Source organism: Carcharodon carcharias, chromosome 1 (assembly GCF_017639515.1).
Source record: "Carcharodon carcharias isolate sCarCar2 chromosome 1, sCarCar2.pri, whole genome shotgun sequence".
Lineage (NCBI taxonomy): Eukaryota > Metazoa > Chordata > Chondrichthyes > Lamniformes > Lamnidae > Carcharodon > Carcharodon carcharias.
Genome location: NC_054467.1, coordinates 9,130,111 through 9,152,968, shown reverse-complemented (window position 1 = coordinate 9,152,968; position 22,858 = coordinate 9,130,111). Strand labels below are relative to the sequence as shown.

General features: G+C 45.0%; 1 protein-coding gene across 10 annotated transcripts in view; it reads left to right on the top strand.

Annotated features, from left to right (window-relative positions):
• Positions 1-217: 217 nt before the first annotated feature.
• Positions 218-22,858, top strand: part of LOC121281498 (PDZ and LIM domain protein 5-like) — a 247,665-nt gene continuing 225,024 nt past the window's right edge. For 7 of the 10 annotated variants that reach the window (XM_041194514.1, XM_041194506.1, XM_041194482.1 and 4 more), the window contains exons 1-2: positions 11,259-11,365; positions 12,500-12,633. In XM_041194514.1, the coding sequence (XP_041050448.1) occupies positions 12,538-12,633 (96 nt within the window). In that variant the 5' untranslated portion in view covers positions 11,259-11,365; positions 12,500-12,537. Of the gene's footprint in view, positions 675-11,258; positions 11,366-11,572; positions 11,657-12,499; positions 12,634-22,858 lie in introns of those variants that run through there. The other 3 variants (XM_041194460.1, XM_041194452.1, XM_041194467.1) reach the window with 3 other exon arrangements.

The window sequence follows — 22,858 nt, the reverse complement described above, 5'->3', positions numbered from 1 at the left end:
CATTTTATTTAATGGGGCCAGAAGAGATCAGCAACGAAAATGATAAAAGCATTTGTCTTTCTTTTTCGCTCCCAATAATGCTTTCAGTTCATGCACAGGAAATTTCCTACGAGGCGAGCTGGCTATTGCTTGCAAAATTCTCTCGCCTCTTTGAATGCTGTGCTGTTACGTCAAGTGGGTGGGGAAGAAGGGAGTGGTGTCCCCACCCCCCTCCCTCCTTCCTTTCCTCCTCCTCGCCTGGTGAAAAAGAGTTGAATGGGACGGAAGTGGAGAGATAAGGGAAGAGCTGTGCAGAGGGAACGGGGCCCGTAGCGCCGAGTGGCAACACCACGTTCCAATAGAACCCTGACCGGGAGAGCGAGTGGCAACACAACGTTCGAATAGAACCCTGACCGGGAGAGCGAGTGGCAACACAACGTTCGAATAGAACCCTGACCGGGAGAGCGAGTGGCAACACAACGTTCGAATAGAACCTTGATCGGGAGAGCGAGTGGCAACACCACGTTCGAATAGAACCTTGACCGGGAGAGCGAGTGGCAACACCACGTTCGAATAGAACCTTGACCGGGAGAGCGAGTGGCAACACCACGTTCGAATAGAACCTTGACCGGGAGAGCGAGTGGCAACACCACGTTCGAATAGAATCCTGACCCGGAGAGCGTGCAAGGGGTGAGGTGGGGGAAAGCCGATCGCTTGCAGTTCTTGGAAAGGGGTGGTGGGGGGCGGGGGGGGGGGGGGATGCTTGTGACACATGCAAACTCTGGCAAGTTGCAGCAATAAGAGGAGGAAGAGGTGGAGGTGGAGAGGGGAGGGGGTGGGGAGGAATAAACAGTGTCAGAGACTCTGCGTTTATCCAGAGCTGGAGATCTCGATGCACTTCTCATTCATCTCAGGCTCTTCAAATTATGTCTCGATCCGCAGATGTGACTTTTAGTTCCAGACATCTTAAAATTTAATTGGTGGGGCAGCGCTTTGCTAAGTAACAAAAAAGCGACCTGAAACAGGCTCATGAGAGGGGGGCGAGAGGGGGGGGGGGGGGCGAGGGGGGTGGAGGGGGATTTGCAGTCAGCGAAGATTCTGCAAATGGTACCTTACTGCAAATATTTAAATTGTGTTTTAATACGCGTCTTTTTTTTTTTGCTACGTGCATTTTGTTGTTTGTTTGTTACGAGTCGGGAATTTAGCTATTTTTTTTTGGGAAAAATGTAATTTTTTTTAATCACCCGAATCGGTTCGCTGTAGGAAGCCTGTGCTGGTGTCCTGGATTGGCAGTTAGGGTTAGCCAATCGGTGCTGGCGAGTGTTGTTGCACCTTTTCCAGCCGTCCAATCAGCGTGCGGCGTGGGTGAGGCTAGCCTCCCGGGGGGGAGGGGCGGAGGGAGGTTGGTGCCTGTGACATTGGTCCCCAGCCTCTCCAGGAAGTGCATTCAATGGGGTTGCTCCAATCGCTGCTGACTGCAGCGATCAGCAATCGGGTGTGAGGTTTGGTTGCTGAGGGCTGACTCGCTGTTTCTGCAGGAATGTGCAAGGAGGGAGGGAAGGGGGTCAGGAAGCTTGGGGGAGAGGGAGGGAGGGAAGGGGGTCAGGAAGCTTGGGGGAGAGGGAGGGAGGGAAGGGGGTCAGGAAGCTTGGGGGAGAGGGAGGGAGGGAAGGGGGTCAGGAAGCTTGGGGGAGAGGGAGGGAGGGAAGGGGGTCAGGAAGCTTGGGGGAGAGGGAGGGAGGGAGGGAGGGTCAGGAAGCTTGGGGGAGAGGGAGGGAGGGAGGGTCAGGAAGCTGGGGGAGAGGGAGGGAGGTTCAGGAAGCTGGGTGGGAGGGTGAGAGAGAGGGAGAGAGGGAGGGTCAGGAAGCTGGGTGGGTGGGAGGGAGGGTCAGGAAGCTGGGTGGGTGGGTGGGTGGGAGGGAGGGTCAGGAAGCTGGGTGGGTGGGTGGGTGGGAGGGAGGGTCAGGAAGCTGTGGGGGTGGGTGGGTGGGAGGGAGGGTCAGGAAGCTGGGTGGGTCGGGTGGGTGGGAGGGAGGGTCAGGAAGCTGGGAGGGGTCAGGAAGCTGGGAGGTGGGGTCAGGAAGGAGGGAGGGAGGGTCAGGAAGCTGGGTGGGTCGGGTGGGTCGGGTGGATGGGTCGGGTGGGTGGGAGGGGTGGGTGGGAGGGAGGGTCTGGAAGCTGGGAGGGAGGGTGGGTCAGGAAGGAGGGAGGGAGGGTCAGGAAGCTGGGAGGGAGGGAGGGTCAGGAAGCTGGGAGGGAGGGGGGTGTGGGAGGAGGAATGGCCAGGGTGTGCTGCACTCTCCGCTGATGGTCCGACTTGCCTGCTCCGCTCGGAACGGTGACCTGTTTTGACCAGTGCGGCTCCCTCCCCCTCCCCCAGCAGCAAAAGATGCGCTTCAGCCTGCGGCTCGGAACCTGCACCGTTGCTCCGTGAGACTGTCAACTCCCCGGCGTGGATCAGTGCTTTAATTCATTGCAATTAACGAATCAAGTTACATTTGAGTCGCGCAGCCCTGCTTCTTTGCACGGCAGGTTTGCTAATCAAAGAGCAGAACAGACTCAGCATCTGTGGCCAGGGAGTACCAGAACTAATAGAGAATAAGAATCCACCATTAAAGATGAAGAGGCATTTCTTCTGAGGATTGTCCAGAATTCTCTACCCCAGGGAGCTGTGGTGGATGAGACATTGAATAGGTTCAAGATTGAGATAGATTCTTGAACTACAGGCAAGTCGAGGGTTGGGGTTGGGGGTGGGTGGGGGGGCAGACGGAAAAGTGCAGTTGAGACCAAGATCAAATCAGCCATTATCTTATTGAAAGGTGATAGAAGAGTCTTGAGGGGCGGAATGGCCTACTCCTGCTCCTATATGCTAATGATTCAGTTAGACAAACCATTTCTAGTCTTGTGTAAGATACTTAAATAGATGAGCTGTTGATCCCCCAACTGTCTTTTGAACTGAACTTAATTAGCATTGACTGAGGGCAGAGTTATTGGATCACACTGTGCATAGTTGGGTGGTGGAAAGCTCCCCCCGCTTTACCTGCCTGATTTGTGGTGTCATTTGGGTCAGTCAGATGTTGGTGTCACAGAGAAGCCTACAACACCGATTGTCCTGGCAGCAGTGGATGTCACTGTTACTCAGCCCAGTTACTCAGTGCTGGGAGCACGCTCAGCCAACAGGAAGGGTGGAATTAAGCGGTTATCATTTAAAGAGAAAATATTGAGAGCATTGGGTTTGGAACTAATTTACAACAGCCAGTCAGTATTTAACCTGAACGGACCTGTGAATCACACCCTTCAAAGCTCCCTGGCAAATCCAAAGCATACTCAAACAACAGCGAAATCCTGCAGTTGCTGGAAATCAAATAAAAACACACAATACCAGGAAGCACTCAGCAGGTCAGGCGCATCTGTGGGGAGAGAGAGAGAGAGAATCAGACTGAATGATTCAAGTTGATGACGTTTCATCAGGGTTCCTTGTTTTGAGACTGTGGCAATTGGAATGCTGTCTTATTTCAGAAAATATGTGGGTGTTTTTTTTTAAGCAGACAAGTGAATGAATATAGAGGACAGGCAGGTTTGTTAAACAAATGAATGTTGACATAAATATCCAATATTATGTTAATGTATTGAGGTTTGGACTGTTAATTTCAGGTGGTGCTTCTGTGTGATGGGACCTGTCTTTGGTAATCATATCTCCCTGCCTCTATATACACTCCTTTCATTCAGAGGTACACCTGAGTGCTTTCTACAATGATGAGGAAAAAGATTACATAGAATTATGTAAAATGTTCAGCATAGATTGAGGTCATTTAGCCCAACCTGGACCATGTTATTGTTTCTGCTCCACACAAGCCTCTTCCCATCCTACAACCCTCTATTCCTTTTCCCCTCATAATTAACTAGCTTCCCTTTAAATGCATCTATACTGTTGGCTTCAGCCACTCCCTGTGGTAGTTAGTTCTGCATTCTAAACACTCACTGAGTAAAAGAAATTGGTCCTGAATTCCCTATTTGGTTTCTCATTGACTGCCTTATATTGATGGCCTCTAGCTTGGCTTTGGCAATTTGCAACACAGAAACAGGCCATTTGGACTTTGCTGTTGTTTGTGCTGCACACGAGCTTCCTCCTCCTTCATCTCACCTGATCAGCATAACCTTCTGTTCCTTTCTCCCTCCTAGGATTATCTGGCTGTGCCGAGTAGGGAGGAAGAAACGGCTTAGATGGGGAACTGAGAGTACAGTGAAAGAGCAACGTGTGATTTTGAAAGTGAGATTGCTAGGTGGGGGGTAAGGTAGGGGAGGTAGGGAGAGAGGGAGGGGGTGGTCAGGTGGTTGAGGCCCATGTGGAGGGAATTGGATAGGCAGTTCCAGGGGGCAGAAGCATCCTTCACAGGGCACTGTTAGTGAAGCTGTCGGAGCAGCAGGGAAGTCGTTTAATGCTGAGAGAATGGGAGGGCAAGTAGATGGATTTAAGACTGGGGGGAGTGAACACTTAAGGATTGGGTGGGGTGAGGCCATTGTAAAAGAAGAATGTGAACTTTGGAACTGGCATGTTGGGGCAGGAGGAGCCTGTGGAGTTTGGAGTTTGGAGTGAATTTCAGATATCTTAATAGAGCTTTTTTTAAACAAAAATTTGGAATTGTAGAATGATACAACGCAGAAGGAGTCATTCAGCCTGTAGTACCCGTGCCAAAATTCTGATACGTGTTTTAAATTAATGCTTTTCATTAGCCAGATGCGTGATTTATCAGTTTATTTAGACTTTTTTTCAGATTAGTTTGTAACAAAATCTCTCTGAAGCTGCTTGATATATTTTGTAATGGAATTTCTGTTTAGGTTTGCTGATTTTCTTCTTTGTTTCATCGAATTGGTTTTCTTACGAGATTTTTTTTTAACTATTCCCAAAACTCCACTGTTTGTATGGCACTACCTGATGTAAGGACATAAGAAAATGGTGCTGGTGTAGACCACACGGCCCATCCAGCCTGCTGCGTCATTTGGTACCATCATGGTCGCACCTCCATTTTCCAGCCTGCTCCCCAATATTCTCTCGATTCCCTGAGACCAAAAATCTGACTCTTTCATCCTTAAGTATGTCCAACGATGGAGCACCCACAACCTTCTGGGGTGGAGAATTCCTCCAAGTGAAGAAATTTCCCCTCATCTCAGTCCTAAATGATCAGCCCCTATCCTGAGACTGCGCTCCGGTGTTCTAGATTTCCCAGCCGGTGGGGGAGCGACCTCTGTGCCTGTCCTGCCAAACTCCTTCAGGATCTTGCATGGTTTTTTTTTTCTAGTGATTAGTTGACTGAGTGATCAGACTGTAGTGGCCCATTGTAGGGAAATTGAGAGGAGGGTCAGGTGCATGGTCTGTGTATGAAATAAAAAAGGGAAAATGGAGTGAATTGCTATTTAAAATTCACATCGATGTTTTCGACTCCTAGCACAGAAGGAGGCTAATGGGCCTGTTGTATTGTGCTGCTTCTTTGAAGGAGTTGTCAAGTTAGACCCACTTCCTTGCTCTTTCCCCATAGCCCTGCAAATCTTTCACTTTTAACCATCTGCCCAGTTCCCTTTTAAAGTTAGCACTGAATTTACTTCCATCACCCTTTCAGCTAGTGCATTAGCCTCCAGATTGTAACTCTGGGTTTATTTTTTGAAAGAGCCACTTTATCTCTCTTCTGGTTAAATCAAATCTACAGTAAGAAATGGGCCATTTGGCCCATGCTCCACATGAGCCTTCTCCCACTCTGCTTCATCTAATCCTATCAGCAGAACCTTCTGTTCCTTTTTCCCTCTTGCTTATTTAGTTTTACTCCTCAAGTACTCCATGGTTTTTTAAGTTGTTCATGGGATGTGGACAGCTGGCTAGGCCCACATTTATTGCGCATCCTTAATTTCCCTTGTCCAGAGGGCAGTTAGGAGACAACCACATTGCTGTGGGCCTAGAGTCACATGTAGGCCAGACCAGGTAAGGACAGCAGATTTCCTTTCCTAGAGGGCATTAGTGAACCAGATGGGATTTTACAACAATCGACAATGGTTTCATGGTCGTCATCATCAGGTTTTTAAGTCCAGATTTTTATTGAATTCAAATTTTACCACCTACTGTGATGGGATTCGAACCCTGGTCTGCAGAGCATTATGCTGGGTCTCTGGAATAATAGCCCAATGACAATACCACAATGCCACTGCCTCCCCAGGTATCCCATTCTAACCACTTATTTTGGCAATTATTTTTAAATCTGTCCCCTCTAGAAACTGACCAGGTGGCAACAGTTTCTCTCAAAAAAAAATGACAACTTACCATAATTATTTTTAACCATCCCTTATCCCACCCACATAATTCTCTTTCTGGTTTAACTCAGTGTTTTAAGTCTAAACCATGACTATTAAATGGTGTTCTTAATGGGGTTTTTTTTGTCTTGAATCTTTACCAATTTTAAAAGTAAACCTTAGGTATCCCACCATTAGTTACTTGCAAGGACTTGTGTGAAGGCTGATGTGTCAGCCATGGCTCACTGGGTAGCACTCTTGCCTCTGGATCAGAAGGTTGTGGGTTCAAGTCTCATTCCAGAGACAGGGTTGCAGAAATCTTCACTGACACTCCCGGTGCACTACAGTGGGAGTGCTGTACTGTTGGAGATGCCATCTTTCCCAATGAGATGCTAAGTTGAGACCCCACCTGCTGGACGTAAAAGAACCCCAGGGCACAATGTCAGAGAACAGGGGAGTCCACCCTGGAGGCCTAGTCGATATTTAACCCCCAACCAACATCGTTAAAAGTCGGGTGTTCTGGTTGGCGTTATATTGCTGTTTGTTCTATGCAGACTGGCTGTCAACGTTTCCTAAATTATAACGGTGACATCAGTCAGTCTGAGACTAAACCAGTTTGTTCACAACCTTGGTGTCTGTAAATTTAAGGTCATCCAAAACTCTGCTGTCTGTATCTTAACTTGCACCAAGTCCTGTTCCCCTGTCCTCGCTGACCTTCACTGGCTTCTGGTCTCATCCTTGTTTTCAAGTCTCTCCATGGCCTCGCCCTTCCCTATCTCTGTAATCTCCTCCAGCCCCACAACTTTCCCAAGATATCTGCACTTCCCAGATCCTGGCGTGTTGAGTATCTTTGATTTTAATAATTCCACCATTGGTGGCTGTGTCAAGTGTCAGTCACCAAGGCCCTAAGTTCTGGAATTCCCTCCCTAAATTTCCCTGTCTCTCTACTTCACTTTCCTCCTTTGCGACGCTCCTTAAAACCCACCTCTTTGACCAAGCTTTTGGCTGTCTGTTATCTCCATGTGTAACTCGATGTCATGTTTTGCTTTATAATGCTCTTGTGAAGCACCTTGAGATGTTTTATTATGTTAAAGGCAAGTATAAGTTGTTCAGGAAGTACTTCATTGGCTGTAAAGTGCTTTGGGATGGGCACTATATAAATGCGAGTCTTTTTTTTCTCTTAATTCCCATGAGTTCTGGTCCAAGTGGGTTCAAAAGGGACCAATTATGTTTTTTTTTTTGCCGGTGTTTTGCCACCCTCTTTGAGTCTGGCTGTAATTTAAAATCATCTTCATGTAGGTACTGAACTTAATAAATACCATGCTGGTAGCTTCAGGACTGTACATCTGCAAGAGGAATAAAATTGTTAGCTGTGTAAGATGAAAGGAACTAAATGTGGAGCTACTTGAACAACAAAATGCAATTCTGACCTGCAGCAGAGAAAAAAACACACGTGTTTGAAGAGCACCTTTTTTTTTATATATAACTGTCTGGACTGTCAATTGACCTGGGACTGAAGAAAGCATTTTTTTTAGACTGAACAGTACGGCACCAGGTGGCCGGAGCCTATTCACGGGTGGCAGCGGACAGGACCTTCCCAAAACAGAAGAAACTAAACTGCTGGTCTTGCAAGCGCCCTTGCTGAAAAATCATTAGAAGCCTCCGCACAGCATACCGCCAGATCTAAATTCAATACCTCAGCCCCTGGCAGGCTGTAGGTTAAGGTATTGTGTACTTGAGTTTCATCCAATCAGCTGATGTTCTCCGAAGCAAGTTGATACATATAAACCTTAGGAGTCTTGTATTAAATGCAGCTGACAGTATCTGAATGATATTTCCTCAGTCCCGTTTATATCAATCGTAACATGGTGCCTTGTGTGGTTCCTGCAGCTCTTACGTCCTCCCTCTTTAGGGTCTTTTATTCACCTAGAATCATTCAGAATTGCTGTAGCCTCTCTGCACCATTGCGGCCTGGGTGCCTGCTCCAGGTGCCTGCTCCAGGAACCTGGCTTTTTAAACGGTTGGCACCGTGAACTCGGGGCACAGTAGAACACTCTGTAGAATGCGCTCCAAGCAAGATGCAATTTTGCTGTGGTGCAGTGTTAAAATTGATCGTCAGTGTGCTGCTTAAGTGATTGTGTATTTTTTTTAAAATGGTAGTGTTTGGAAGAATGCATTCGAGAGCAAAGCAGCTCACACCATTGAGTTGTACAACAGACTGTAGTGCAACAAATCTCTTCGGTTGTGTTTTACGTGAACCTGCCTGGTGTGTTTCAACTTATTTTGCTTTCGGAGAGTAAGCAACCTGTTTTCAAAATAGAAAGGGTTTTGCACCAAAAGGCTACATTCAGTGGCTTAAAGAAAATTTGTCATTTCTAACAAGGCTGTTGACATTTATTGGAATTAGTTGTGTTCTGCAAGTACCTTCTCCAGTGAAGGCATTGGAAAGAGTACAGAGGAGATTCACAAGAATAATACTTGGGGTGAAGAACTGTAGCTATGATGATAAATTGGAGAGGCCGGGACTGTTTTCTTTGGAGTAAAGACATCTGAGAGGAGACTTGATAGAGGCATTCAAGATCCTGAGGGGTATGGACAGGGTAAATAGTGAGAAACTGTTCCCACTCAGGAGAACGTCAAAAACTAGAGGGCACAGATTCAAAATAATTGGCAAAGGGAGTAAATGTGATGTGAGGAAGAACTCTTTCACCCAGAGGGTGGTTGGAGACTGGAACAAATTTCCAGAAAGGGTGGTGGAGGCAGGTTCGATCGAGGTATTCAAAGGGAATTGGATTGCTATCTGAAAAGAGAGAATGTGCAAGGTTACAGGGATAAGGTAGGGGAGTGGGACTAGGTGGAACGCTCTTTCAGAGAGCCAGTACAGACTCAATGGGCTGAATGGCCGCCTCCTGCACTTCCACGATTACAATGGCCAGAATCACAGGTAAACGAATATGGAAAAGTGGGTCCTATCATCACTTACTGTTGCTTTCTCCCACCATCCACCTCTCCCTATTTCCTGATCGCACACCTGCTGTGGCTTATTTAAAGTTCCCTTTTTGTCCATTTGCCCCCACCCCCCCCAACAACCCCCTTCATTTTCTTCCTTTTTAAAGGTGGTGCCTGAATGTTTATTCCTGTTTGATTTGAGATGAATTGGGCAGGGGGCACAACGACAAGACAGGGTGAGAGGGGGCAGCACAGCTCAGCCAGGTGTTTGTTCTCTTGTTTCTACACCTTTCTTTGAAAGTCAACAAAACAGGGATCAGGTGGGGGGACCTTGACTGTTTTATTTCCTCCCAATTTCCTGCAACCCCCCCCCTCCCTAATTTGGAAAGCAGTGAAACCAACCAGGGTGCTTTCTCAGCATCTTCCACGTGACACCGTAAACCGAGACTCCGTCTGTCCCCTCAGGTACACGTGTAAGATCCCGTGGCACTATTTTGAAGAGGAGGGGAGTTATCCCTGGTGTCCTGACTAATATTTGTCCTTCAACTGACATCACTAAAACGGATTATCTGCCCATCATCACATAGCTGGTTGTGGGAGCTTGCTGTGCACCAATTGGCTGCGGTGGTTTCTACTTTACAACAGTGACTACACTTCAGAAATACTCGTTTGGCTGTAAATCACTAAAGCTTTGGGAGGTTCTGAGGTCACAAAAAGGTGCCACATAAATGAAAATCTGTCATTTCACCTCTTAGATTGGGATGGGACTTTGGATCGATAACGTTCAGTACTGCATGATGTGATGCAATTCACCCTGAGTCATCAGGGAAACTATCAGGAATGTTTTTTAAAACTCCATTGATATGATAATTTTCTCTCCCAGGCTGCATCAGATGGCCCTTGTACAATGATTATATTTGGAGAGGGTGTGAGGTTGGGCCTGGACAGTGGGTGAGCTGTACCCATGTAGGAGGTAGAGTTTGATTTGAATGTCTAATTATTGCTGTGGACTAAGAGCCAAAGTCTGACATTGATACAAACCAAAGAAAGAAAAAAAAAATTTCCAGGTATTAAAATTTTTTTTTAATGATCCCTGGATATAAAAAATGCCAAGGAATAACTTTTGATGTGCGGGTTGCTGTGGTAACACAATGACCACTTTGGGCACACCAAGGTTACACAAATCAGTGCGGTTAATGACCAGATAATCTGTTTTAGTGATGTCGGCCAGGATACTGGGTCGGGGTGGGGTGGGGTTGGGGTAGGGTGGGATGGAATGGAATGGGATGGGGTGGGATGAAAGGGGGAATCTCCCCTGTTCTGACTAGCTTTGAATGGAGCTCAGGTCTTTTTTGGCCATCTGAAAATGCAGTCAAGGTCTCTGTTTAATGGCACATCTGAAAAACAATATCTTCGACCATGCAGCACTCCCTCGATGTGCTGCACTGTTGGAACATCATCCTGGAGCAGGGCTTGTAACTTCTGATTCAGCGGTGAGAGTGCTCCCAACTGAACCAAGTCAATATAGATATAGAAACGTTTGGCAGTTCAAACTGATGTCAGATTCACCCACGTCACTGTTTTTAAAAAAAACGAATAAGCTGGACCAAGTAACTTTGTCTCAGAACTTGACAACGGTGGTTCACTCATGTTTAGTCTTTTTGAAGCAGTGTATGAGTACCAGCCGGCGCATAGTAATCTCATTGATATCCCCTGTTGGCTGCAGCTGTAGCAGAAAGGTGGATTCTAATCATGCATTTATCCCATTGTAACCAGTTGGGGGGTGGTTGGTAAAGAGGAATTGCAAGTGCCCACCGTGCAGATAAGGATGCAAAATCAACCCTTTTTTAGCTTTCTCCTGACTCGTGCCTAAAGTCCATGTCCGAGCCACCAGAACACGCATTCTCTAAGTAATGTTTCAGATGTACCCACTGTTCAGTAGCGTTAAGTCCACAAATAAAACTGAACCTTTTAAATTGGTTACCTTGCGTCATGGTAAAGCCCTGAAATACTTTGGTGTAATCTTACACCAGCTTCCTTTATATATAGCAGGTGCTGGCTGCCAAACTTTGTGCTGTTTTATTCTTTGCGGCCAGATAGCAGAGGAGTGCACAGTGTTCTCTGCTCCCAAGACCAAAAAGCTGTTGGTTTCAGAAAGGTAAAAAAATTTGCATTATGCAAAGAATTGATGTCAGACACTTTTTTTTTTTTACAGGGTTTGTTTGACTCAAAAGAAGTGGTTAGGGATAAAATTAGAGCAGTAATTTTTGTCAGATGATATTTGTCAGTTGGGTGATGTTTCCCTGCACGTGACAGCAATTTCTATCTATCGGTATTTTATGTAATATTTTTGAACAGCAGAGTCACAGTAAGGCTTGCAATTGTGTTTGACAGTACATGGAATGAGCGCGAGTGCTCACATAGCATTCTGAACAGCCAAATGTCTGCAGTAAGTGTTGACAGCTCATGTATTTCAATGTACTGGACAGATTACTATCATGGTTCAGATTGAGGATACCCCTCCTGTGTGTATTTGATTTATTAACTTTGTGTATCGTGTCTTTTGTAACGATTGCAGTTCCAATGAGTGATACATAGTTCATGTAAGTGGTGTTTGGACTTTATAGTGGAGAATTGAGCCCATTATATTAATTTTATAAATTAATATAAATTGCTATACTTATCGCAAAAGATCGAACATGTTGGAACTCTTTACTCTGGCAAAGAGAAGACTGAGGGGGGGTGACCTGAGGAGGTTACCTATTGAGATTATGAAAGGGTTTGGTAGAGTAGATGTGGAGGGTGAGGTCAAAATCTGGGAACGTAACAGAGCCACTAATAAATCCTATGGGGAATTGAGGAGAAACTTCTTTATCAAGAGAGTGGCGAGAATGTGGAACTCGCTCCCCACAGGAGCGGTTGATTCAAATCATGGATGTATTTGGGGGAAAGCCACTAAGCACAAAAGCAATAGAAGGATATGTTGCTGGAACGTGATGAGTTGGGGCAGGCGATGCGAGTGTGAGGAGGTTCATGTCAGGTTCATCCAGACTTGAATAGACCTGTGAGTGGCTGTTTCTGCGCTATAAAATACTTTGTAATACGCCTAAGTGCCATTATATCCTTAAAAAAAAAGGCGATTGTTCATTTCTTAGAAGTCTGTATATTTTTGTTAGAACTAAGCCATGATAGGATTGTAAGCAATATAATGCAAACTTGGACAGTTATGATTTAATTCATTCACTTGCATTTGTAATAATTTTTGTGCGATTTTATTTTTCCTCTTCTGTAGTTGGCTGATTTAGACCCAGTGTGCAAGAAAGTCAGATCATGAGCAACTACACTGTCACTTTGCAAGGTCCAGCTCCATGGGGGTTCAGACTTCAAGGCGGCAAGGACTTCAACATGCCGCTGACCATCTCCAGGGTAAGTATGGTTTCTTTACATCCAAACACCACCCCCCCCCCCCCAACAAGCACCTTATTGATGCCGTGTGCTAATCAAAACTGCAGCCATAAGCATCTCTGTAGCAGCAACATGATCCACGTGATGAAATGTTCCTAGGATTTATAGGATTGGCGGCTCTCTGCTGGGTAGATTGCAGCACACTGAACTCGAGCGTAGTCTTGTCCTGTCTTTTCCACAGAATGCCATGATGGCGTTTCTTTGGCATCTCGGTATGATGTGTAGCTGTTGATATTGCCATAAGCCAAGCTGCTCTCCAAAGGAGAGATCTTAACGTTGACCTTGGTAGTGCAAACTACCACTTTTTGGGTCTTTTCAAGCAAAGAACCGCAAGTCCTTTTTGAACGGTAGGGGAGCTGAGGGAATTATGGGAAATGGGCAGGAAAGTGGAGTTGAGGTCAAGATTGGAGCAGCCGTGATGTTACTGAATGGTGGAACAGGTTCGAGTAGCTCTGTGGTCTGCTCCTGCTCCTCTTCCCCCTCATGTTTTTAAGAGTTAAATGGGACAGTTCAGTTGGAGAGCGGTAAGCAGAGCTCACCCCACACATGTTTGTGTTGGAGTTGTGGACTCTGGTCGGCGTACCAGTGGATAATTCATCACATGAGCACCTGCCTCCAATTGCCATCATCACTGACCATTTCTTGCCTGCCCCCACCCCACAGCATCCACAATACTATCGTAAGCAATAAACCAAAAATTGTTCAAGGTAAATGGGGGCAGGGAGAGAGAAACAAATAGACTATTGGTTTATCTGTCGAGTTAGTTGCAGCAGTGCTGAGGAGGTTTATCCTTAGTTCCTGGAGACTCCAGGACAGGACAGTCTTGGAGAGTTGATGAGCCTAGTTCGTTTTCAGGCTGTGTTTACAGCAAATGGGCAAAGTTACCCCATGGCTTCCTGATCATATTGGGTACGTCTGTGTACCTGTTTGTGCAGTACCTATTCATCGGTTTAGTTGGTACAGGTTTGCCTTGCCTTGGCAAGGTAACAAAGCAAAGCGATGTGCCAGTTTAGGGAGAGACATGTGGTGTACGCAGGTCCTGTTAAAGCTGATCTCTCCTTTGTTGGCACCAGTGGTATGTTTGCGCATCTCTTCTGGAACAAGAGCCTCACCTAACTTGTCGCGTCTACTAGACTGCCACTGGGCAGTGCTGGCGGATAAAACAGGAACTGACTGTGCAAACACACCACAACACTAATATAAAAGAGTCTGTTTCTGGGCTCAGCTCCCCCAAGGATTGGGAGGGGAGGTGGAGAATATAAAACTAAACTTTGAATTACATTTTTCTTTTTACACTTTCTTCAAATTGTCCAACACTCGTTCCCACAAGAAAGATCCTCCATTATTTTTGCTATCGTAATCTGCACTTATTCACATCACAATTGATTGCTAAGCTACCCAAAGGCTTAAAATAAAGAACCTGCATTTCTATAACGCTTTTCATGACCTTGGGTCACCCCAAAGCGCTTTACAGCCAACGAAGTACTTTTGGAAATGTAGTCACTGTTGTTATGTAGGGAAAGTTCAATAAGCATATGAAGAGAAGTGATAATGAGCCAGTGAGACCCCAACCTGAATCTCAAAGGTGCTGTGTTATCTCACTTGATCCAGGGCTGCTTGGTTGTTCGCTGACTGTTGGTATAATATTCATTTTAAAAATAAATGTTTATGGCATGATTTTTCTTTTTGAGTCTTCGCAAGTGCCTTCCTCCTGCACTAAGCCATCTATTTGGAATATGTTAACTGTTCATTTTAACAAACAAGAGTGCCTGGGCTGGGCAAAATTGGCAGCCACAACCTGCGCAAAATTCCATAGTCCGGTTTTGACCGAACATGTGCATCGCTGTACGAGGAACCAGCATTCACTTGGAGCTGTGGAGAAAAGGATAAATACATCACGCGGGCATGCTGAAATCCTGTGGAAAATCTTTCAAGCGCCTTCTTGTCATCAGAATGTTGAAAGCTTGTGTCCCCATCGCTAATGTCAATGACGCGTGCTTTTCTAATAAAAGCTTTCCCTGTCTCGGGTGTGCTTGCCAGATTGGCAGTTTGAGCCTTTCCACATTCTTTTCCTTGTGTCAGTCTACAGCTGGATGGGGAATGCCTGTCTAGCTGCTCAGAGTGCTAATTAAAGGGCTTCAGGCTTCACTGACCAGAGGTGTACGCAGCTGATCGGGTACAGGTACTTTATTGTTCTCTCACAAAAGGGGCCTGTGTTTCCGGGTGACCTGTTCTGGGCATCTTACTCTGTTCTTGTCAATCTCCTGTTACACCTGAGTCTTTGCTGCTGATTGCTGGGCTGATAATAGGAGTTTGAGTAATAAGAGAGAATCCTCGTTTACATGACGCCTTTCAGGGCCTCAGGATGTCCCCAGGCGTCTCACAACCGCTAAAACACTTTTGAAATGTAGCCACTGCTGTATTGTGAAAAACACAGCAGCCAATTTGCACATAGTAAGCTCTCGCAAACGGCAATAATATTAATGATTAGATCAATATTTTAGTGAAGTTGGTTAAGGGATAAACATTGGTCAGAACACCAGGGCAAGCTCTCCTATTCTATTCCAGATAGTGCTGTGGGATCCTTTTACATCCACCTCAGAGGGTAGATGGGACCTTGATAAAATTGTCAATTTGTCATCCATGTGTGAAACTAGCGTTGCAGACTGGAATCAGTTACAGAAACTGTGTCTTTTTTTTCATTTCCACTTGTGAATCCCAAGATTTTCTACGTGTGTCAGCTGTGTCTCCATTGGTAGCATTCATGTCTTTGAGCCAAAAGGTTGTGGGTTCAACCCCAACTCCAAGACTAGAGCACAAAAATCTAAATTGACACTTCAGAGCAGTACTGAGGGAGTGCTATGCTGCCGGAAGATGTAAAAGATCCCATGGCACTATTTCAAAGAAGAATGGGGAAGCTATCCCTGGTGTCCTGACCAATATTTATCCCTCAATCAACATCGCAAAACAGATTATCTGGTCATTATCACGTTGCTATTTGTGTGAACTTTCTGTGTGCAAATTGACTGCTACCTTTCATGCATTACAGCAGTGATTACATTTCAAAAGCACTTGATTGGCTGTAAAGAGTTCGGGAGGTTTTATGGTTGTGAAAGGCAGAGTATAAACGAATGTTATCCATCTGACCTTAACCCTTGTGACTTTCAGTCAGGTTCCTGCTCGTTTTATAGGAGCTGACTTGAAGCTGAATAACTTAATTCCACACGTCTGTTTTTGGAAAAGAAAATAATGATTTTCATGTGGCAGAGAATTTGGGGTACTGGTGTTTCAGCAAAGCGATGTTAATCATGCCTTTTATACTCTGCTACCCAACTCAAACGCAGCCTTTGGATGAAGGCTTTTCAGAGACGGGTATCTGTATGAATAAAGCGAGCTTATTGATTGGTGCCCCAGTTTTGTTGAGAATATGCAGTACAGGTCTTTGAAAACTAAGGAGGTGAGCGAGAAAGTACATTTTCTGTTGATTTAATACGGGGCACCCTTGACCTCTGCACATATTTTGGATTTGCTAGTTATGACTCCCCAGCCTGTAGTCACATCCTCTTCACTAAGGCCACCGTGACCAGATTTTCCTTGTTATAATCTTATCAAACGTGGAGCACAAACATGACGTGTCTGCTTTTTATCTTTCCTTGGCTTTATCCCTGGAGAGAGATCCAAGTCTGAAAGTGGGTTTAAGCCAGATATCCTTTTGTCTTTCATTTCCTGTGATGTAGAATTCTCCATTCTACTAGAATCCAGTCACACATACTGTTTTTTTAAAAAAAAAAATCTTGGAATGGAGACAAGTTTTCATCTCGACTTTGTGGCTGGGATTTAGTTCTGAGTTTAGTGCTGTTGTTATGCCCTTTCACTTCGGTGACTGTGTTGCTCTCCTGTGTGTCATGCTTCCAAGTTTGGCGACTGTCTAACCAGCGGGTAAAGTAAGCATCATACTAAGCCGAAGCATGTTATCAGCCAGTGTAAGTGGCTGTCAGACTTCTGCTACTAAGTGCATTTCAACAGGGGGAGAATTGTTGTGATGTACTTAGTGAGAGAATGAAGATCACTGATTATTGGGGCATTGTTAGACAGAGGTAGGGAGTCAGCTGCCCAGATTCACTGTTAACACAGCAAATAGTCAGAGTGTACTTTCTCGGTGCTCCTCCAATTCTAAGCCCTTTAAACCTCCCCAGTTTTCATCACTCCACTGTTGACAGCTTTGCCCTAAACTCTGGAATACCCTCCTGAACCTCTCTGCCTCCCTTACCTCTCTTTTATCCTCTAAGATACTCTTTAAAACTTGCCTTTCTTATCTTAGCATCTTGTTAGGAAATAGGGACAGTTTAAGTAAATTATATTGGTATTTGTAGGTGTTAGGAATGAGTTTTAGCTTTAAAGTTTAAGTTTATTTCCATATCTGTGTGTTAAGAAAGGTCAAATGGAGTTTTAGTTTCACCATAAAAAGGTGCTTGCATTTCTAATGAGAGTTACGACTTAAGTTAAGCAAACACAAGGATAGAAAAACAGTGCTGTTGCCTAGCAACAGGGGTCCAAAGAGGTAGGTTCCTCCCACAGACACACACATAAAAGCTAGAAACAGCAGTTTTGATTTAGAAGCAGTTGGTCTTCAGGTTTTGAAGACAGCTGCCAAACAGAAGCCACCCAGAAGGGATGGATAGCCAGTCCCAAACTAAAGTTGGTTGAAAGTAGCTGCCAGAGAGAGATTGGAACAAAGGGGACAGATAACTAATCCCAAGCAAAAGAAAGACCCCAAAATCCAGGGGAGTGGAACAAGAGAAAGTCCCAAGCAGACCTTCTAGTCAAAGGAAGGACAGGAGCCTGGAAAAGGTCCTGTTAGTGAAGTTGAGAGTGTGGGGCTGAGAGAAAGGCTCCAAGCTTCAGATTTAAAGAGACAAAAGATGCAGAAAGCTGATGTAAAGCAAGAACAGCTTGTAAGAGGCAAGAAGGTCTAAAGAAACAACTGAAGGTCTGTAACCCTTTGCTGTGGGCATATGAAGCAGTGATACTGTTGACAGCTGAGCCGGTGAGAAGACAGCTTGAATGCACGTGGTGACTCGGGGGAGGAACAGCGGAAGGAGAGTTCGAAACCCCGGAGGGTGAGCCCTTGCGGAAGGTGTCTGAGAGAAAGTGTCAGTTTGGGAGATGATTCCAAAGCGAGTTCTTGGAGAGTGGAGATTGGAAGCCTTTGTGTGAAAGACAAAGTTCAGTGAGACTGGTTGACTCACAGTGTGACAAGCATTTGGGGAGAGTTATGGGGAGATCCATAGCAATCTGGTTGAGGTGGCATCTGTCACTTGGCTTCGGAGTGTGGTGCCTGATCACAGTCGCCACAGGTGTACTTAGACTGTGTACTTACGGTGACATTAAAGTATAAGATAGAGTTTGTAACTTGCATTATCCGTGCAAGTCTGTATATAGTTGTGGGTGAAGGAGTATTACAATATACTTCATCTTTTCTTGTTGAATAAATGTTTTTTGCTTTTGTTAAAAGTTTATTAGCTGATTCCAGTTACTCTGTTCAGTGGCCACTCTCCACATATCTAAACAAACAAATAAAAGTTAAGATTTATCAAGCTGGGTTCCACTCTGGAATCAGTCTTGTCCAGAGGTAACCTCAACTGAGATCATAACACATCTCTTAAGGGGTTGCTAGGTGTCAAATTCTGTTTGGAAACGTTGCTGTGAAGTGCCTTGGGACATTCTGTGACATGAAAGGTGTTATGTAAATCTAATTTGTTGCGCTGTGATCTGTAAAGATATTTTTAGTACTGTAGCAAACTCTACCACCCAAACTCTATATTTTTCTTTAGTACTGCGTTGAATTCACTATGGACTTGACTACAGAAAGTGCACAATTGCCCAAACCCTGGAACTTGGAATAGGTTTGGCTGGTGGAAACCATTATGGGACAACTTGTCCATACTGATTGGCATTAAATTACAAAGTAGGTTTGTACCTTATGATGTTAGACCCAGTGCAATTGGAGATTCAGATACCTTCTTTTCACGATACAGAAGGTTAGTAACTGTTCAGATGCAGAGTCTCACTGAATAGCTACACTGGTTTTTACACTGTGAAATACAACATTAATAAGTCACTACGTTGGGATTCGTTGGATCCTAAATCTGTGGAAATTTAGGTTCCATGTTAATTATTTTGGTCTTAGTTTTGTAAATTGAATAATTATTAATTTTTTTTTTCACCACTCATCACCCGGAGTGATGACTCCTGTGGAAATAAACTCCCACTGTCTCTCTCCAGTCCCGAATCGCTAATGGCCAAAGTGGGGACCAGGTTGATCATTTCACTGCCTTCCCAAAACCTGCTAACACTTCCAGAATTCAACAGGTTAGTTACAGAATGTTTTTAAATGTATTTTTTCACAGAATGTGAGCATCACTGGCTGGGCCAGCGTTTATTGCCCTTGAGAAGGTGGTGGTAAGCTGCCTTCTTGAGCCGCTGCAGTCCCTGTGGTGTAAGCACTCCCACAGTGCTGTTAGGGAGGGAGTTCCAGGATTTTGACCCAGCGACAGTGAAGGAATGGTGATATATTTCCAAGTCAGGGCGGTGAGTGACTTGGAGGGGAACTTGCAGTTGGTGTTCCCATCTATCTACTGCCCTTGTCCTTCCAGACGGTAGAGGTTGCGCGTTTGGAAGGTGCTGTCGAAGGAGCCTTGGAGTTGCTGCAGTGCATTGTGTAGATTGTACACACTGCTGCTACTGTGGTGGTGGTGGGATAAATTTGAAAGTGATGAATGGGGTGCCAATCAAGTGGGCTGCCTTGTCTTGGATGGTGTTGAGCTTCTTGAGTGTTGTTGGAGTTGCACTCATTTAGGCAAATGGAGAGTATTCCATTACACACCTGACTTTAGTGTCTTGCACATGGTGGACAGGCTTTGGGGAGTCAGGAGGTGAGTTAATAATAACAATCAGGAGTAGGAATCCTTGCTGACTTCTCTTGCCCATAGTCCAGGGCTAGTACAATTTGTCTCAATGTCCCTACACTTAACTATCTGATTGCAGTTGCAATGTCGCTAATAATGACTTCATACCTTATCTCTGGCATGCCCCAAGGATTTATCCTTGGCATTTCCTCATCTACATCTAGGTCCTTGGCAACATCTCCTGCAGATGTGGGGTTACCTTCCAAATGTACGTTGGCAGCAGCAAACTTAATCCCCCCACCCCGATCTTCCCCCTCCACCTCACTGAATGTCATATTCAATCTCAAGATCAACGCGTAGCCTTCATATTTTATTTTATTTTATTCTTTCACAAGACATGGGCATCACTGGCTAGGCTAGCATTTTTATTGCCCATCCCTAATTGCCCTTGAGAATGTGGTGGTGAACAGCCCTCTTGAATCGCTGCAGTCTACGTGGTGTAGGTACACCCACAGTGTTGTTAGGAAGGGAGTTCCAGGATTTTGACCCAGTGACAGTGAAGGAACGGTGACGGTTCCAAGTCAGGATGGTGAGGGGAACCTGAAAGTGGTGGTGTTCTCATGCATCTGCTGCCCTTGTCCTTATAGTTGGTAGAAGTTGCAGGTTTGGAAGGTACTATCAAAGGAGCATATCCTCCATATCTTCTCCATCAGAAAGATCAAAGCTATTGCCCCTTCCTACCTCAGCGCAAATGCTGTTATGACACACTTATCCATGCCATTGTTTCCTCCTGGCATATGTTGGCTTCTGGTTTCCCAATGTCTCCTGATTAAATCCCTTTATCGCCGCCTCCTCCCTTCTTCTAACCTCCTCTGGCCTTGCCACTCCACCCGAGTATTCTGCATGACTCTGACCTTCACGACATTTCCCCTTTGCTTGCCGGTGGTGGCTGTTCGTTCAGTTAGAATACTTTACCAAACCTTTTCAACCTCTCCCTCCTCCTTTTAAGGCCCTTCCTTTGGTTAACCTCTCTAATATCTCCTCCTTTAGTTCAGATCCATTTACTTCTGATCACATCATGATGAATGTGGCTCAGAAGGTTTTTCCATGTGCAATAAGATTGTAAGAAGTAGGAGCAGGAGTAGACCATTCGGCCTATTTTGCCTGCTAGTCAGCGATCTGATTTTTTGTTGTGATTGTTTGAAATTTGGCATTCTTACGTTTGTCCTGATGAGTGTAAGACAAAAAGCTTTGACAGCATGTCTCGCTTTTCAGCAATATTGAAGTTTCTGTACTACCAAGTGATTGGATTGTGGTCCTAACTCCACTTTCCTGCCTTTAACTCCCTTGTCAATTAAAAATCTGCCCTTAACTCCTTTTTCCTGTCTGCCCCCCATGACCTTGGCTCCCTTGTTAATTAAAGATCTGTCTAACTCAGTCTTGACTATATTCAATGACCCAGTCTCCACTGTTCTCAGGGAAAGAGAGTTCCAAACACTAACAGCCTTCTCAGAGAATAAATTCCTCCTCATCTCCGTCTTAAGTGGGAGATCGCAGGGAGTGATGGAAGGCAGAAAATCAGCGATGTGCGAGAGGCCAGAATTTTTGCAACGCCGAGATCTCGGAGGTTTGTAGGGTTGGAGGAGATTCGAGATGGGATGTCTGGAGGCCATGTGAGGATTAGAAAACACTCTATGCTGCTTGCTCCAACAGGAATAGCTCCAAATACAAGCCCAACCTAATTTAAGGAAGGCCATTTGTTGCTGCATTAATGTTGTGTTTCATAATTATGATATTGTTGCAGAGTTTTTACATTTGGATTGTCTTTGTGTCTATCATCAAGGGTTCACCTCTGTAGACAGCTATCTACATTAGGTCACAGAAGAAACTCTGTTTGCTACAAATGGTAATTTTTAGACAGCCCAAACCCTCTTTTTAATATATAACATATATATTAGTCATGCTGAGGAAAGGCAAGTATCTAATCGTGGCGGAGCAGCACCCAGCTGACTGCCTTTCATGAGTTTTGGCTCAAGTCAGGAGAGTGCACAGAAGTGTGGTCACATTATCCTTCTCTTATCTGTGTGTCTCTGCCTCTGTCTCTCTTTGTTTCCTTGCCTCCCTGTCTGTGTCTGTGTCTGTGTCTGTGTCTGTGTCTGTGTCTGTGTCTGTGTCTGTGTCTGTGTCTGTGTCTGTCTCTGTCTCTGTGTCTGTCTCTGTGTCTGTCTCTGTCTCTGTCTCTGTCTCTGTCTCTGTCTCTGTCTCTGTCTCTGTCTCTGTCTCTGTCTCTGTCTCTGTCTCTGTCTCTTTCCCTTTCTGGGAAAGAGATTGTTTCCACTCTTTGCACAGCAACACGATTCAGAGTCACTATCAGAAGTATTGCCCTCTGCTTTGTATTTTACTAAAAGCACTGTATTTTGTGTTATGTAGCTTGAGTGTTACTACCATGTTATTGTCTTGCTGCCTACATGCATCCAGCTTGATATCTAACAGTTGAACCTTTCACTCCGCTCTCATCATTATCTTCCAGATATGGCTTAAGCAAGGAATTCAGGAATTTGTGTAAACTAAACACGATGGTGACTGGTGAGCGCTGATAAGTGGCTTTTGTTACCAAGGTCAGAAGCAAGTTCAGGATTCCAACTGAAGCACATGTTTTGGTTTTGTAACTGAAAACAACTGCTTCATCAGATAGGATGGTGTGAACACTTCATAGCAGCGTGATCGCTGATCCCTTCAGTCGCTGGCTTACCTCTTGATGTTTGTGAGCTTCACATTGGGGTGTGGAGAAAGACTGGATGATGGCATATACTTCCACCATTGCATTTGAGCCCAGAGTCTGAGGTCCTTGGTTCTGGCTTTTAATATACAGATAATATTTGGAATAATTTGGCAATGTTTTATTTAATGGAAATTAAAACTGGTGCTTTATTTAGCTAAATTTCAGACCAACAAGACGAGTTGTCCCCAATTGCTTGGTTAAGGTTTCAATGCTGGGTGCAGGAAGAAGTTTTTATATCGATCAATCTGCAGCACTGAAGCAGGCCATTCAACTCAATAGATCCTTGTTTGTTATGGTCCACATGAGCCTCCGCAAAACCTTCATCCCACCCTATCTGTACACCTTACTGCTTTCTCCATCATGTACTTGTCTAGCTTCCTGTGGTGGTGAGTTCCACATTCTCATAACTCTCTGGGTAAAGAAGTTTCTCCTGAATTCCCTTTTGGATTCCATAATGACTATCTTGTATTTATGGTGCCTGGTTCTAATCTCACCT